The sequence below is a fragment of the Pituophis catenifer genome, unplaced genomic scaffold, assembly GCF_029215685.1.
Source record: "Pituophis catenifer annectens isolate HBS135680 unplaced genomic scaffold, rPitCat1.0.hap2 SCAF_15, whole genome shotgun sequence".
In the NCBI taxonomy this organism is placed as follows: Eukaryota; Metazoa; Chordata; class Lepidosauria; order Squamata; family Colubridae; genus Pituophis; species Pituophis catenifer.
The window spans coordinates 13304919-13322418 of record NW_027256895.1 but is presented as its reverse complement, the minus strand read 5'-3'; the positions used below and the strand labels follow the sequence as shown (position 1 = coordinate 13322418).

The 17500-nt window shown below is 42.4% G+C and overlaps 2 protein-coding genes and 1 non-coding gene across 3 annotated transcripts; 1 reads left to right on the top strand and 2 right to left on the bottom strand.

Moving 5' to 3' along the window:
* Positions 1-5304: 5304 nt before the first annotated feature.
* On the bottom strand, positions 5305-5714 carry LOC139324625 (histone H2B 1/2/3/4/6-like). Its single transcript, XM_070954350.1, has one exon. The coding sequence runs from the start codon at positions 5690-5692 to the stop codon at positions 5312-5314; it is 381 nt and encodes a 126-aa protein (XP_070810451.1). The 5' UTR covers positions 5693-5714; the 3' UTR covers positions 5305-5311.
* Positions 5715-6266: 552 nt separating this feature from the next.
* Positions 6267-6339, top strand: TRNAF-GAA (transfer RNA phenylalanine (anticodon GAA)). Its single transcript has one exon. It is a non-coding gene; the product is annotated as a tRNA-Phe (tRNA).
* Positions 6340-7001: 662 nt separating this feature from the next.
* Positions 7002-7512, bottom strand: LOC139324694 (histone H4). The gene has a single exon (XM_070954428.1). The coding sequence runs from the start codon at positions 7462-7464 to the stop codon at positions 7153-7155; it is 312 nt and encodes a 103-aa protein (XP_070810529.1). The 5' UTR covers positions 7465-7512; the 3' UTR covers positions 7002-7152.
* Between the last annotated feature and the right edge of the window lie 9988 nt (positions 7513-17500).

Below are 17500 nucleotides of genomic sequence, written 5' to 3'. Positions count from 1 at the left end.
AGCGTGGAGGGATGTGACACCACCCATTTACAACACAGCCCTTTCAGCAATCCCAAAACGGTTTCACGCCCGTTTGCAATCTGATTCAGATGACTTTTGAGGACACAGATTAACCCCCAGGTGGTTTCAACAAACTCTCAAAGAGTGTTAAGGACAGGCTTTTCTGAGAACAGAATAAAGCTTTCCATTCCTCACCACTTACTTAACCTTCTTGGATGAGAAGTGAGATGTCGTCATGAAAAAACCCCAAGAAAGTCCAGTTTATCATTTAAAGAAAAGCAACCTTTAGGACAACCATAAACTAGGATGTTATTCTCAAGTCACCCATACATGGATCATGGTTGTCCCAAAGATGCTTTTTCAGGAGGCAACTGCACTTTCTTGGGTTTTTTTCTTTTTCTTTTGAAAAGACGTTTCACTTATCATCCAAGAAGCTTCTTCAGCTCTGACAGGATAGTGGGGAATGGAACAGGGGTGAAATGCTCCCGGTTTGGACCGGCTCAGGCAAGTAGGTAGCGATGGCGGCGGGCAGTTCGGAGAACCAGTAGCAAAAAATCCCTGCCCCCGCCCCTCCCCCATGCCCAGCTGAGCCGCGCGATCATCAGAGCCTTATTTTTTCTTTTAAATGGCTCTGACGATCCAAGCTCTGACGATCCCAGCTGAGTTGCCTGCCGATCAGGCAACTCAGCTGGGATCGTCAGAGCCTTTTGAAAGCATTTTTTTTACATGGTTTTACATGTAAAAAATGGTTTTAAAAGTAAACAAAAAATGGCCACGCCCACCCAGCCACATTACACCCCCCCACACACCAAACGACGCCCACAGAACCAGTAGTTTAGTTTTAGTTTTTTAGTTTTTATTGAATTTCTATACCGCCCTACTCCCGAAGGACTCAGGGCGGTGCACAGCCATGAAATAAAACACATAGATATACAAAATTTAAAATTGAATAAAATGAATTAAATAAATTTGGCTGAATTGATACCCATAATTTAAAATACCCATATTTTAAAATACAGTAAAAATTTAAAATTTACACTTAAAAAGGGAGAAGATTTAGGCGAGGCCAGCTTGATGAAATAAAAGCGGTAATAACAAATTTTAGATTTCACCCCTAGAATGGAAGGACATTGAACTATACAATTTGGGATGAACACCCTTGGAATGGGAGTACTGGAATGGATTTCCAGCAAAAAAAAATTGCAGACTACAGGAACTGTTTGCACCACTCAGGTGACCCCGAGGACATAGATAAACCTCCAAGGGCTTCAACGACCCTCTAAAAGGATGCAGATGAGCAGCTGTCTGCAAGGAATATAAAATCCTTCCATTCCCCACCATCCTGTCAGAGCTGAAGAAGAGCTTCTTGGATGAGAAGCGAAATATTACAGATGTTGGAAGGGACCTTATAGGTCATCCAGTCCAACCCCCCGCCCAAGCAGACCCTACACCATTTTTGACAGATGGCAGTCCAGTCTCTCCTTAAAAGCTTCCAGTGTTGAAGCTCCCACAGCTTCTGAAGGCAACTCCTGTTCCATTGGTTGATTGTTCTCACTGTCAGAAAGTTCCTCCTCATTTCTAGGTTGAATCTCTCCTTGATCAGTTTCCAGCCATGTCTGGCCTTTGGGTGCTTTGGAAAATAGTTTGACCCCTTCCTCTCTGTAGCAGCCCCTCAAATATTAGAACACTGCTATCATGTCTCCCCTGGTCCTTCTCTTCACTAGACTAGCCATGCCCAGTTCCTGTAACATATATTTTAGTCTCCAGTCCCCTAATCATCCTGGTTGCTCTCCTTTGCACTTTTTGTAGAGTCTCAACATCTTTTTTTATAGTGTGACCAAAACTGGATGCAGTACTCTAGGTGTGGTCTTACTAGGGCTTTATAGAGTGGTATTAGTACCTCCCTTGATCTTGATTGTATCCCTCTGTTAGTGCAATTTAGGATTGCATTGGCTTTTTTGACTGCCACTGCACACTTTTGGCTCATATTTAGCTGGTTGTCCACTAAGACTCCAAGATCCCTCTCACAGTTACTATTAAACCTGGACTACTGTAATGCTCTCTACATGGGGCTCCCCTTGAGGAGCACCCGGAGGCTCCAGCTGGTCCAGAATGCGGCCGCGCGGGTAGTTATGGGAGCAGCATGGCGCTCCCATGTGGCTCCCCTCCTGCGCGAGCTGCACCGGCTTCCTGTGGTCTTCCGGGTGCGCTTCAAGGTCTTAGTTACCACCTTTAGAGCGCTCCATGGCTTAGGACCGGGGTACTTATGAGACCGCCTTCTGCCACCAATAGCCTCTCACCGCCCAGTACGCTCCCATAGAGAGGGGCTTCTCAGGGTGCCGTCAGCCAAACAGTGTCGACTGGCGGCCCCCAGGGGGAGAGCCTTTTCTGTGAGGGCACCCAACATCTGGAACGAGCTCCCCTCAGAGATACAGAGGATTCCGGATCTGCGCACTTTCCGCCGTGCCCTCAAAACATTCCTGTTTCAGCAGGCCGGCCTGGCCTAACTTTCCCTTCATATTGCTTGTGATTTTATTTTAAACTGGGATGTCTTGAATTATCTAGGACCAGAGTGTTTAGTATATTTTAATTGATTTTTTATTAACGTTTGTATTACATGTATTTTTATCGTTCGCTGTTCACTGCCCTGAGTCCCTCAGGAATAGGGCGGTATATAAATTAAATAAATAAATAAATAAATAAATAAATAAATAAATAAATAAATAAATAAATAAACCTGGTTTCACCCAATCTATATGTGTACTTTGGGTTTTTCTTACCTAAAGTGTGAGACTTTACTTTTCTCCATGTTGAATTTCGTTTTGTTAGAGAGGGCCCAGTGTTCAAGTCTGTCAAGATCCATCTGAATTCTTGAGCTTATCTTTTAGGGCAGGGGTCCCCAAACTTGGCAGCTTTAAGACTTGTGGACTTCCAACTCCCCAAATTCTCCAGCCATGCAGAATTCTGGGAGCTGAAGTCCACAAGTCTTAAAGCTGGCCAAGTTTGAAGCCCTCTGGCTTAGATCTATTCACCTGGATGGCTCAAATGTCTATTTTTCACTATTGTACACCGAGAGCCTATACACCAAAGACAAATTCCTTGTGCGTCCTATCACATTTGGCCAATAATAAAGAATTCTATTCTGAGAAAGACGTTTTGTATATGCATCATGTAACCTTAACGCTTTTGTAGAGGAAATGTTAAAAAAGGATCTCAGGAGGCAAGTTGAGGCAAGTTCTATAATTGCAATTATGGCTTAAGAAAGATGCATTTTTTAAAATATGTATCTTAATGCTTTTGTGGAGAAAATTAAAAAATAATAATAATAATAAAGGAACTTAGGATCCCATTTGGCTTAGCAAGTTGAGACAAGCTCTTTCTAGGGCATTCTCTATTCCTGCCAGCTTAGTATCATCTGCAAATTTGGTAAGTTCCCCTTGTATTCCCTCATCTAAAAGAAAAAAAAAATCTTCAAAAAGAAAAAAACAAAAAACAAAAGTCCATTTGCCTCCTGGGGCATAAACGAGGATGATTTGACAACCTTAGACTGTCAAATCTAAGATAGATCTTGAGAGAAGTCCCTTCCCTGCTATAACTTCCCTGTTAAGTCAAACCTGGTTAAAAGAATCATTTGGCAAAATGTTTTCCGGCCCAATGAGCAAATATTTCAAGCAACCCATCTTGCACTTCTTAAATTTGGGGTTTTATAAATTGGGCCTATTATTTAATAATTTTAATAATTTTTAAATTTTGTCTGTCTTTGTGCTTTTAATTAGGCTGTACACCGCCCTGAGTCCTTCGGGAGAAGGGCGGTATAGAAATAAAATAAATAAATAAATAAATAAATAAAATAAATTAAAAACACAAAAGCAAAGCCATTGGGCCATTCCCTTCGATTTAAAGGATCGACTTAATTTTTCCCTGCCTATCTTGGTTAATTATGCCCGGTTGTTTTTTGGTGTTTTTTTTTTTTTTTTTTTGGCCCAACGAGACTAACTAGATTAGGGGGTCTTTCAAACTTGGCAGCTTTTAAGACTGGTGGCCCCCAGGGGGAGGGCCTTCTCTGTGGGGGCACCTACTATCTGGAATGAGCTCTCCCCGGAGATACGGAGGATCCCGGATCTGCACACTTTCCGCCGTGCTCTTAAGACCCTCCTATTCCAGCAGGCCGGCCTGGCCTAATTTTCTCCCCTTTCTTTTAAATTTTTTACACTGAAATTTTAATTTTTTAAATTATTGAGAATTTTAATTGTCTCGGGCGAAATTATTTAATTTGGTTTTAATTATGTTTTTTAAACTTTTGTATTTATGTGTTTTATTCTGTGCCTGTTCACCGCCCAGTCCTTCGGGAGTAGGGCGGTATACAAATCTAATAAATGAATGAAAATGAAAAACGAATGAAGACTTGTGGACTTCACCTCCAAGAATTCTCCAGCCAGCATAGCATAGCATAGCATAGCTGGCTAGTTGGTGAATTCTGGGAGTTGAAGTCCACATGTCTTAAAAGCTGCCAAGTTTTGAAGAGCTCTGAACTAGGGGAAGAGCTCGAGTTGCCAAGAATTTGCTACGGCATAATTTACACCTAAGGCAGCTAATAAGTGTTTTCCTATTAATTTTTATTTATTTTTTTAATTTGATTTATATGCCGCCCTTCTCCGGAGACTCAGGGCGGCTTACAATGCGCTAAGCAATAGCCTTCATACTTTTGTATATTTATACAAAGTCAGCTTATTGCCCCCACAAACTGGGTCCTCAATTTACCTACCTTAGAAAGGATGGAAGGCTGAGTCAACCTTGAGCCTTGGTGAGATTCGAACCTGCAGTAATTGCAGGCAGCTGGTCTTAATAACCAGCTTAATAACAGGGTGCCTTAGACACCCTGTCTAAGGCACCCTGTTATTTAATTTAATTTAAATTTAATTTAATAGGATTGTCCTGATTTTAGGATGGGTTTTTAAAATTTGAAATTGGTTTTAAATTGAAATGTTTTAAATTATGGGCCAAATTTATTTAATTATTTTAAATCTATTTTAACTTGTGTGTATAAAGTGTTTTACTTTGGCTGTTCACCGCCTTGAGTCCAAAAGGGCGGTATAGAAATCTGAAAATAAATTTAATAAGATTTAAGTGTTTGTTAGGAATGCTTCGGTTGCTACCTATACAAGCCAATGGAATCCAAACCAATTTTGCAAAACTTTTTTCCCCAAGTGAAGCAGCTCTTTTTTATTTGAGAAAGTGGGTGGCTCTTAAAAGAGCCTTTGGTGCAATATAAAAAGGGAATTTTGGGTGGGTGGGTGGGTGGAAAGAGAAGCTACTTGGAGCTGGTGTATTTGGTGACGGCTTTGGTGCCCTCGGAGACGGCGTGCTTGGCCAGCTCTCCGGGCAGGAGGAGGCGGACAGCCGTCTGGACCTCACGGGAGGTGATGGTGGAGCGCTTGTTGTAGTGGGCCAAGCGGGAAGCCTCGGCAGCGATGCGCTCGAAGATGTCGTTGACGAAGGAGTTCATGATGCTCATGGCCTTGGAGGAGATCCCAGTGTCCGGGTGGACTTGCTTCAACACCTTGTAGACGTAGATGGAGTAGCTCTCCTTGCGGCTCTTCTTGCGCTTCTTGTCTCCTTTCTTCTGGGTCTTGGTGATGGCCTTTTTGGAGCCCTTTTTGGGTACCGGAGCAGATTTAGCCGGTTCAGGCATCCTGGTCAGCCAGCGAGCGAGCGAGCGAGCCACCTCCTTGAAGAAAGATGAAAAAAAAGTGAATGGAAAACCAATACCTTTCCTTTATTTATAGGGCGCGTATGCAAATGAGCGGTTTCAAAATCCTCAGCCGCCATTGGTGGAAAAGCGCCCTCCCTCGACGCTATTGGAAGAGAAGCCACGGAGTTTCAATTTTTTTATCGAAGCCGGCCGTTCCCATTGGTGCTTTCCGCTTGAACGTCTGATTGGCCTCAATTTGAGAAATAGCGGCTGCTTATTGGCTAGAAGGGCCAACTAGCCATCTCGTAGTAATAATACCTTTTTACCTGTTTTGTTTAGGATTTTTTTTTTCTTTTCTTTTGCAGAAGGCTGAAGATTTTAAGCGTCCCTCCTCCCCCCCCCTTCCCTATTTTCTTTCCTGCGTGCATCCTACATACAGGCACGATCGGTGAAATACAAATTATTCGAAGATAATTTATGCTACAATTAAAGGAACTTTAGGAATATTTCTCCGAGGGGGGGGAAAGTTTTTAAGATGTCAAATGACAAGGGAAAAGCGAACGCTTTCGAACGAGCCGAAATAGCTCAGTTGGGAGAGCGTTAGACTGAAGATCTAAAGGTCCCTGGTTCGATCCCGGGTTTCGGCAGGGAGATTCCCTTTTATTTGAAAGGATTTTTTTCAATCTCTGTTCGCCCGAATCGTCTAACTAACCCTAGCCACGTTACACTAAAGCTACTTTTGATACCCTTGTTGGTTGTTAGGCAGAAGCCATTCCCCTTGAACGTTGCAGTTTCACTCCGCAAAATAATGCAATGGGAAAGATATTCTTAAAATTGCATTTTCTGGGGTTGTTAAAATTGAAGAGAGGTTTTGAATTTGGGTTTAAGCCTTGGCCTGCGACTATTGCAGGAAGTTACGATTCTAATTTAAGTCTTTGTATAAAAAAAAAAACCCTTTGATACCAACAATGTTGATTCCACTCCGCAAAATAACAGCCAACACAATATGAAAGCAATCCCTAACTGCCCCGATTTACCTATAATTTAACTTCTATAGTTTTTTTAAAAAAATGTTATCCCAGAAATGTCGGTTTCTTCATATAAAATAGTAAAAAAAATATCACGCTTTTTCCAGCACGGGCCGATTAAGGAAAACGACGCGAAAAACTAAATATATTAAACATGTAAATATGAATTTACCTATTTATAGATTTACGCACATTTTACAGAGTAAAGCACCCGTAATGAAGTTAATGTAGAAATAAAAAGCTGACGGCAGAAAAAAAAAAACTTAGCCTGCCTTTTTCTTTTATTTTGTTTATTCACCCTTCTTAATACCAAAGGTTTCCTTTTGAAATTTAAATCGTGACCGACAAGCTTCTTTTAAAGAAAATTTGATTGGCCCTTAAAAGGGCCTTTTTTTGTTGTTGGAGCGAAGTTGAAAAAAGTTTTCGAAGGTTTTAACCGCCGAAGCCGTAGAGAGTGCGGCCCTGGCGCTTCAAGGCGTAGACCACGTCCATGGCGGTGACCGTCTTCCTCTTGGCGTGCTCGGTGTAGGTGACAGCATCGCGAATCACGTTTTCCAAGAAAACCTTCAGGACGCCGCGAGTCTCCTCGTAGATCAAGCCCGAAATACGCTTCACGCCTCCGCGACGAGCCAAACGACGGATCGCCGGCTTGGTGATGCCCTGGATGTTATCGCGAAGGACTTTCCGGTGCCTCTTGGCGCCTCCTTTCCCCAAGCCTTTGCCTCCTTTTCCGCGTCCAGACATCTCGGCGAAATAGAAGAGGAGAGAGAAAAAACCTCACAAAGGTCCACCAGGTTAGAGAGAAAAGTGTTCGGCTGCTGAACTGGCGGCCGGTTTATATAGCGAGGGATCCGACCAGAGGGAAAACTTGGAAGCTAAAGCTATGGCCATTGTTATTTTGCATAATAAAGGCTAATCCAATCAAGGCTGCGCAGCGCGATTCAAACTAGCCAATCAGCGTACGGTTAGACTTCAAGCCGAGAAAGGCTTCTCGGCGCCGTTGTTAGCTTCCCGGGAGTTGTTTAGAATCTTTTTAAAGTATATAAATTAAGCTTTAGCATCTATATAAATGTAAATGCTAAAGCTTGATTCGATAGAACGTTTGTCTTTGCATTTTTATTCTTTGTGGAACGTCCCTCAATGAAATTGTGCTCTTAAAAGTATTTATTTATTTATATCTGTATATCTAGATTTGATAGCTTATTAGTAACCTTGTTGTATCTTTTTATTCTTGATGAATGTATTTTATTCTCCTTATGTACACTGAGAGCATATACACCTAAGACAAATTCCTTGTGTGTTCAATCACACCAATAAAGAATTCTATTTTCTATTCCCCACCCCCTTGTTTGAATTAGCAAGCCCCACATTCAAAAAGTGTTGGATGTAAAATTTAGCCTCGCAGAAATTAATGGACTTCAAAGTGACCTAATCTCATCGATTTTTCGTTACTGTATATACAGTATATACTCCCCCCTCCCTTAATACTCTTAAACGGAAGATCTGAAATAGCATATCAAACAATTACTTTTGGGCAACGAATAAAGAATATTTGGGCGCATAGATAAAGATGTATGAACTCAATGTATGGAATTGACAGTTGCAGAATGAAACTTTCTGCTAGTCGTTCAAATGGAGGCCCGACTATTTTGGGACAATATGTAAAGGAAAGGAAAAGGCAAATTTCCACAGTAGGAGTCAGAGAAATGAAAAATGGGTCATTTCTAGATAAACATACTTAGAGTTGAAATGAATGTGAAACTACATACATTTGACTTCTTTCCAACCTGTCTGAGAAATATTGCTTATTATATCATATATTATTGTCTTTTTATGTACACTGAGAGCATATACACCAAAGACAAATTCCTTGGGTGTCCAATCACACTTGGCCAATAAAGAATTCTATTCTATTCTATTCTATTCTATTCTATTCTATTCTATTCTATTCCATTCCATTCCATTCCATTCCATTCCATTCCATTCCATTCCATTCCATTCCATTCATTTTCTATTCTATTCTATTTTATTCTACTCTACCCTACCCTACCCTACCCTACCCTACCCTACCCTACCCTACCCTACCCTACCCTACCCTATCCCATCCCATCCCATCCCATCCCATCCCATCCCATCCCATCCCATCCCATCCCATCCCATCCCATCCCATTCCATTCCATATTTTCTATTTTATTCTATTCTATTCTATTCTATTTTATTCTACTTTACTCTACTCTACTCTACTCTACTCTACTCTACTCTACTCTACTCTACTCTACTCTACTCTACTCTACTCTACCCTACCCTACCCTACCCTACCCTATCCTATTCCATTCCACTCCATTCCATATTTTCTATTCTATTTTACTCTACTCTACTCTATCCCATTCCATTCCATTCCATTCCATATTTTCTATTCTATTCTATTTTATTCTACTCTACTCTACTCTACTCTACTCTACTCTACTCTACTCTACCCTACCCTATCCTATCCTATTCCATTCCATTCCATTCCATTCCATATTTTCTATTCTATTTTACTCTACTCTACTCTACTCTACTCTACTCTACTCTACTCTACTCTACTCTACTCTACTCTACTCTACTCTACTCTACTCTACCCTACCCTACCCTATTCCATTCCATTCCATTCCATATTTTCTATTCTATTTTACTCTACTCTACTCTATCCTATTCCATTCCATTCCATTCCATTCCATTCCATTCTTCCATTCCATTCCATATTTTCTATTCTATTTTACTCTACTCTACTCTACTCTACTCTACTCTACTCTACTCTACTCTACTCTACTCTACTCTACTCTACTCTACTCTACTCTACCCTACCCTACCCTACCCTATTCCATTCCATTCCATTCCATATTTTCTATTCTATTTTACTCTACTCTACTCTATCCTATTCCATTCCATTCCATTCCATTCCATTCTTCCATTCCATTCCATATTTTCTATTCTAGTCTACTCTATTCTATCAATTAGATAAATGCACAAACTATCAATCTGGTTCAGGAGAACACATACAGGTAGTTTTTGACTTAGAACTATTTGTTTAGTGACCGTTCCAAGTTACAACGGCACTGAAGAAAGTGACTTACTGTTCGACCGTATTTCACACTTATAACCATTGCAAGCATCCCCAAGGCCATGTTATCAAAATTCAGCCACTTCCCAACTGGCTCATATTTATGACGGTTGCAGTGTCCCGGGGTCACATGATCCGCTTTTGCGACCTTCTGACGAGCAAAGTCTACAGGAAGCCAGATTCACTGAACAACTAACTGCCTTTGCTAACTTAACAACTGCGGTGGTTCATTAAAAAAGTGTACAAAAAAGATAATTAAATGAAGCAAAACTCAATGTGCTCACTGCCGGGTTCTGATGGATGCCCTAATTAAACCATGAGCCTCAAGTCAAGCTTCAAAAGAAATCCAGTTATTTATTAGGAGCTTCATGTCGGCACGTTCCAGGTGAAGCCAACTCTGACCTCATGTGATTTATGCCCCAATCATGAATCTGTTTCCCCCTCCCGCCCAGGGTATGTCATCAATCACATTCGCCAACAGAGGAATTTTACTGATTGTAAAGATCACCCTCCTCCGGCCGCTGTGGGTAATCCTGAGAGACAGCCTTGAGAGAGAGATGTCTGGAATGTGCTTCTGGTTTTGGCTGCTGTGTGCTTCATCGGTTTCCCATCCCCCTTGCCTATGGCAACTCGAGAGCAGGCCAGGGATGCTTTGTGAGTTGACACTCGCTTAGCAGAAACGTTCAGCTCAGTTGTGGTTGTAAGTCAATGGCTACGTGCACTGGGAGCTGTAACTTCTGATTTTCATCAAAGCAAGCCACTCTTAGTAATCATTATGCTGGATGTCATCTCACCATCACTCCCCATGGTTTTCCCACTGATTTCGCTTGTCAGGAGGTCAATCTGGCTTCTCATCCTTCCTATTACCTATTTCCTTTTCTACTTATGACTATAATCTTGTGGTTTGTTATCTTTACAATTTATATTGTTTTATTTAGTTTCCTAGTATGATTTCGATTGCTTTATGTACAGTAGTGGCCAAAATTGTGGAAACCTTAGGGGAAAAGTGTATTTTCTAAAACTAGCTAATAACACCCACTTCGTTTTTGGAGTAGTACCATAAAATCATATATCAATGGGAAGATTTAATTTAATCAGGAATGTAAATTTTTATGAAGGATTTGCTATCAGAATAGCAGTTGCAGTATAAAGAAGAAAAGTGAAACACGTAGAAAAAAAAATGAGATATACAGAAATGATCACCATGTCAGTTAATACTTCGTTGGGTAACCTTTAGCATGAATGACGGGCCTTACAACGTCTTCCCATGGAGTAAACCAAGTCTTTTAGTTCTGTAGCTGTTCTAATGTGAAACCAAGATTGAATGATGGCTTCTATTAACTGGGTTTTATTGCTGGGTCGCTTCTGACTAACAAGTTTCTTTCATTGGCTCCATAGATTTTCAATTGGGTTAAGATCTGGGCCCATGATGGTGAATCTGTGGCACGCGTGCCGTAGCTCAGCTCCCTGATTTTCAGCTGGCCCCACCCCTCCCCTCCTAAGTCTCCACGCAGCCCGTTTTGGATGCCAGGTGATGACAGGGTTCACGCAGAGGCTCTGGGAGGATGTTTTCACCCTCCCCAGGCTCCAGGAAAGATTCTGGAGCCTGGGGAGGGTGAAAAACAGGCCTTCTGGGCCACCAGAAGTCGGGAAATGGGCCATTTCCGGCCTCCGGAGGGATTCTAGGGGGGCAGGGAAGGCCGCTTTCACCCTCCCCAGGCTCCAAGAAAGCCTCTTGGGAGGACGAAAAACGGGCCTACTGGAAGTCTGAAAACGGGCCATTTCCTGCCCAAAATGGGGTACGGGGGGTCATGCGTGCATGTACAGGGAAGCGCATGTGGGTCGCGCACACATGCCTGTGGGGGCAAGACGCCGGGGGGGGCATTGAATTAGGGTGTGGACACACGCACGCGTGACCCGCCACCCCCCTGCACTCCCCCCACTTTTGGCACGCAAGGGCCAAAAGGTAAGCCATCACTGGTTTGGGCTATTCCCAGGCCATTCCAGCAGTGGAATAGGATTATCTTGAAACTCCGGGGGGGGGAAAAGTGGTGTTATTAGCCATCAAACCTCAACAATACACTTTTCCCAAAAGATTTCCACGATTTTGGTTGCTACTGGAGTATCCTATGGCTATCATTAAGTGTTGTATCTTATGATTCTTGATGAATGTATTTATGGCGACTCTGATCATACTCATCCCTTTTGTTAGGATATGGTTTGAGCCTAACAAGTTGTCCAGGCAATAAATGTGTTCTGTGACTTTAATATGAATATGTATTGTGTGACTTTAAAGTTTTCCTGATGATTCATTGCAATGCTGAGTCGTGCTATAATTAGTTGTGAACGTACTTAAGAAAGGTACTGTAACGTATTCAGTTGATGATAAGCTACCATTGTGTGAGGAGTGCTATCCATTGTGCTATCATCGTTGGATGGATCTGCTACCATCGTGGTTTGTGAACCAGAGTGAGTTTGTTATTCTAACCAACTACTGCTTGTGTGGTAAGAAGATCTTTGTATCACTGGACTGATTTAACTGGCAAAGACTTGGATTGACTTAAAGACGATGAGATTGTTTTTTTCACTATAAAGTAAACTTTTGACAAACCAGTTTGTACATCTCTTATTCATTGCTCTCAGCAACGTTTCTCTGTGCTCTACACTCTGCTGGTTGGTAACACAACAACAATATCCTTAACATTGGTTATGGGCCCAGAGCCAACCAGAACTAACTTAACACCTTTTATGTACAATGAGAACTTATGCACCCGAAGGCAAATTCCTTGTGTGTCCAATCACACTTGGCCAATTTCGATCCTGGGACCCCCGGGAATGCTGCAACGGTTTCAAATATGAAAAACTGCCATAAGTCACTTGTTTTTTGTTTTTTGTTTTTTTTTAATTTGATTTATATGCCGCCCTTCTCCGGAGACTCAGGGCGGCTTACAGTGCGTTAAGCAATAGCCTTCATTCTTTTGTATATTTATACAAAGTCAGCTTATTGCCCCCACAAACTGGGTCCTCATTTAACCTACCTTAGAAAGGATGGAAGGCTGAGTCAACCTTGAGCCTTGGAGAGATTCGAACCAGCAGTAAATTGCAGGCAGCTGTGTTAATAACAGGGTGCTTTAAACCACTGTAGTACCAAGGCTCTTGTTTTCAGAGCTGTTGTAAACCCTCCCCAAATTCCATCAACAGCCACCAGACTTGATCATCAACAAGGCAGGAGGAACTAGCTAATCTTGTGAATCAACAAAGCAAGGACTTTTTTTGGGGGGGAAAGGGGTCCCGAAGCCCACCCACTCTTTGGAGACACTTTTGGATCCAAATTTTGTGACTTCAGTCCAGGGGTGAAATGCTCCCGGTTTGGACCGGTTACCCGATCCGGTACCGATGGTGGCGGGTGGTTCGGAGAACCGGTAACAAAAATCCGTTTGCCCCCCCCCCCATGCCCAGCTGAGCCACACGATCATCAGAGGCTTTTTTTTTTAAACTTTTAAAAGCATTTTTTTCTACAACCTTTTCCGACGAAAAAATGCTTTTAAAAGTTTTTTTTTAAAAAAAGCCTCTGATGATCGCGCGGCTCAGCTGGGATCGTCAGAGGCTTTGCAAAGCATTTTTTTTCTGCAACCTCTTGGCCGAAGAGGTGGTTAAAAAAAAATGCTTTGAAAAGTCTCTGACGATCTCAGCTGAGTTGCCTGATTGGCAGAGGCTTTTTTCAAAGCATTAGAAAAAATGCTTTGAAAAGTAAAAAAAAAAAAAAAAAAGGCCACGCCCACCCAGTCACATTACCCCACCCCACCAAGCCACGCCCACAGAACCGGTAGTAACAAATTTTACATTTCACCCCTGCTTCAGTCCCTCTGGCTAGTTCCTGCCAGTCTAGTAGAGAATGTGTGTTTGTGTGTTTGAAATATCAACTATACTGAATACACATTGTAACCAGTAAATGTTTTTGGGTGTTATTTCAAATTCACTGGGTCTCTCTTGTTTATTTTAAAGAATTCCCAAAGGTGTTTTTATTTTTTCAGGAGGCAACTGGACTTTGGTTTTTTTTTTTTTCCGTTGAAGACATTTCGCTTCTCATCCAAGAAGCTTCTTCCGCTCTACCCACCACCCAATCAGAGCGGAAGAAGCTTCTTGGATGAGAAGCGAAATGTCTTCAAAGAAAAAAAAAATAAGAAAACTCCAGTGGGTTCCTGAAAAAAAGCACTTTTGGGACAACCATGATCTGGAGGACTGAGAATCTCTACACTTTTAGCTATACAATTTTATTTATTATTATTTTTTATTTATTAAATTTACATACCGCCCTACTCCCGAAGGACTCAGGGCGGTGAACAGGCACAAAATAAAATACATAAATACAAAAGTTAGAAACATAATGAAAACCAAATTAAATAATTTAGCCCGAGACAATTAAAAATCCCAATAATTTAAAACAAATTAAAATTTCAATTTAAAAATTTAAAAGAAAGGGGAGAAAATTAGGCCAGGCCGGCTTGCTGGAATAGGAGGGTCTTAAGAGCACGGCGGAAAGTGTGCAGATCCGGGATCCTCCGTATCTCCGGGGGGAGCTCGTTCCAGATAGTGGGTGCCCCCACAGAGAAGGCCCTCCCCCTGGGGGCCGCCAGTCGACATTGTTTGGCTGACGGCACCTGGAGGAGCCCCTCTCTATGGGAGCGTACTGGCCGGTGGGAGGCTGTTTGTGGTAGTAGGCGGTCCCCTAAATAACCAGGTCCTAAGCCATGGAGCGCTCTAAAGGTGGTAACCAATTTGGGATGAATGTCCTTGGAATGGGGTGGGAGTATAAACATATTTTTCCAGAAAAAAAATCAGTAGTGCAAGAACCATTTGCACTACTCTGGTGACCCCGAAGACACAGATAAACCTCCAAGTGGCCTCAACAACTCTCTAAAAGGATTTAAATGATCAGATGATTGCAAGGAATATTAAATCCATTCCATTCCCCACCATCCAGTCAGAGCCGGAGAAGCTTCTTGGATGAGAAGCGAAAAGTCTTCAAAAGAAAACAAGAAACTTCAGTCGCCTCCTGAAAAAAAAAAACCGCACCTTTGGGACAACCATGACCTGGATGACTTGAGAAAGGAAAGGTTCCCCTCGCACGTATGTGCTAGTCGTTCCCGGCTCTAGGGCGCGGTGCTCATCTCCGTTTCAAAGCCGAAGAAGCCAGCGCTATCCGAAGACGTCTCCGTGGTCATGTGGCCGACATGACTAAACGCCAAAGGCGCACGGAACGCTGTTACCTTCCCACCAAAGGTGGTCCCTATTTTTCTACTTCCATTTTTTATGTGCTTTCGAACTGCTAGGTTGGCAGAAGCTGAGACAAGTCACGGGAGCTCACCCCGTTACGCGGCACTAGGGATTCGAACCGCTGAACCGCCGACCTTTCGATCGACAAGCTCAGCGTCTTAAGCCACTGAGCCACCACGTCCCTGATGACTTGAGAATCTCCATCGAATTCTTGTGCTTCGGTGTTTGGTGTTCGGTTCAGATTTGTCTGTGGTTGTTTATCCAGGGCCGAGTGCCCGTGAATGACCACGGTTAAGTCGAACCCGGAGCACATGTGTTAACAGAGGTTTTGGTTGGTTGGGGATTGACAAAATTGCTTATTTGAATTTTTTGTGTATTAGGTGGGCCATGCCATGATTTGGGTTTTTTTTTCCTGGAACCCAGGGCTGCTGTTAAGATGGGGCAAGCGGAAACTATGAGGTCAAGTGATGTGTGTGGGTGTGGGCGTACACAAAATGCAATCTCCCCGAAGGAAGATTTTGTAGCTGTTGTGTCTTTTCCGTGCTCGTCAAACTCCTGCTATTGTAGCTTTCAATTGGTCCAGAAGATGGATGAATAGATGGATGGATGTTGGAAGATACCCCGTTTCCCCGAAAATAAGACCCAACCAGAAAATAAGCCCTAGCATGATTTTTCAGGATGCTCGTAATATAAGCCCTAACCCCAAAATAAGCCCCCGTTAAGATCGTCAATCAGTTTTTTATTTGCTGAAACAAATTGCCAATTGACCTGATCAAAAGCCTTTTGGGCATCCAGAAAAACCAGAGCTACCCGCCTCTCTGGATGCACCTCATAATATTCTAATACATTAATTACAATTCTTATATTATTTTTTGTCTCGTTGGTAAAAACCCATTTGGGTCCCGGTGTATCCTACAATTTAATTTAATTTCTTTCATCCTGTTTGCCATTATATTCATAAAAATTTTGTAGTGTTTAATAAAGAGATTGGTCTATAATTTTTTATTTGTGCTGTATCTGCTCCTTCCTTCGGTATCATTTTTTGGAACAAAAATTAATATAAGACCCAGTCTTATTTTGTGGGAAACACGGTACATTTCACACGTTACAGGGGGGGTCCTCAACTTACAATCAGAATCGAGCTGAAAATTTCTGTTTTTTGAGTTTTGGCCCCGTTTTGACGACCTTTCTCGCCACTGTTAAGTCAATCACTGCAGTTGATGAAGTTAGTAACCCCGTTGTTAAGTGAATCTCGGCTTCCTCATTGACTTTGCTCGACTCCGGGACATTGCAACCGTCACAAGTCCGTGTCAGTTGCCGAGCCTCTGAATTTTGATCACGTGACTACAGAGAATGCTGCAACAGTCCTGTGAAAAATGGTCACCAGTCAACTTTTCTGAGTGACGACGTAAAACTTCAAAGGGTCACTAAAAAAAAAAAAACCTGTTGTAAGTTGAGAACTTTATCCAATGCAGGTCTGTGCTGGTTTCCCATTACCAGTGCAATTCAAAGTGATTCTTTGGAGTGTTAACCCTATACGTGGCTGAACATCTGCATATTTTCTTCCCTTCCCTGCCCGATTCAGACGCCCCAGAACTTTTGCGAGGTGTAAACAGGTAGAAACTTGTAGGTGTCTCTTTTCTGTGGGTCCGTAAAAGGACCGTGGGATTGTGTGTGAAGCCAGGAGATCCTTGCGGATGTCTGGCTACCAGTCCGTCTGTTACTCATTTAGCACCACCCAGGAGGCACGTGTGGCTTAAGGGTTGCCACGGACGCGAGTAACTTTGCCTATTTCTGAGCATATTAATCCTAATAGTATACCTCCAGGATTTAATCTACCCCGACACATATGGGTGACATACAATAGAATTAGAACGACTCATGGGGTGTGTGCCAACTCCTTGTATAAATGGGGAAAGACACCTTCAGCACAATGTGATTGCGGGGGGCCGCCGACAGACTATCCAACATATAGTGAGAGAATGCTCCAACAGAAGGTATCCAGATTTTAGGGACTTCCTCTGCGTAACAATGACAGCTACTGACTGGATCTCCAAACTCGACATTAAACTCTGAAATGTTATTTCTGTTTTCCTCTTAGGTTTTCTTACTGCTCTTTTTCTAACTGTTTTAACCTGTAAAAATGGAAGTGTTTTAATTGTGTGTGACCAGCCATGCGCTAAATAAACAAATAAATTCTGTGGGTACTCTTGGAAATAGCTTCTCCTCCACCTTGCCATAGATCTGTCCTCAAGTCTATCAACTTTCCTGACAGGCTCATTTGCTGCTGGTTAAGCTAACATTAGCCCAAATGTGGCTAACAACGGAGTCAGGCGATCGGTGGGATGATTTTCCCCCCGAAGGACCCATCCTAATAGGGTCAAAATAGGATGGGGGACA

Bases quoted from the DNA above. Each gene is read 5' to 3' on its own strand.
- LOC139324625 (XM_070954350.1), bottom strand. From the start codon at position 5,692: ATGCCTGAACCGGCTAAATCTGCTCCGGTACCCAAAAAGGGCTCCAAA.
- LOC139324694 (XM_070954428.1), bottom strand. From the start codon at position 7,464: ATGTCTGGACGCGGAAAAGGAGGCAAAGGCTTGGGGAAAGGAGGCGCC.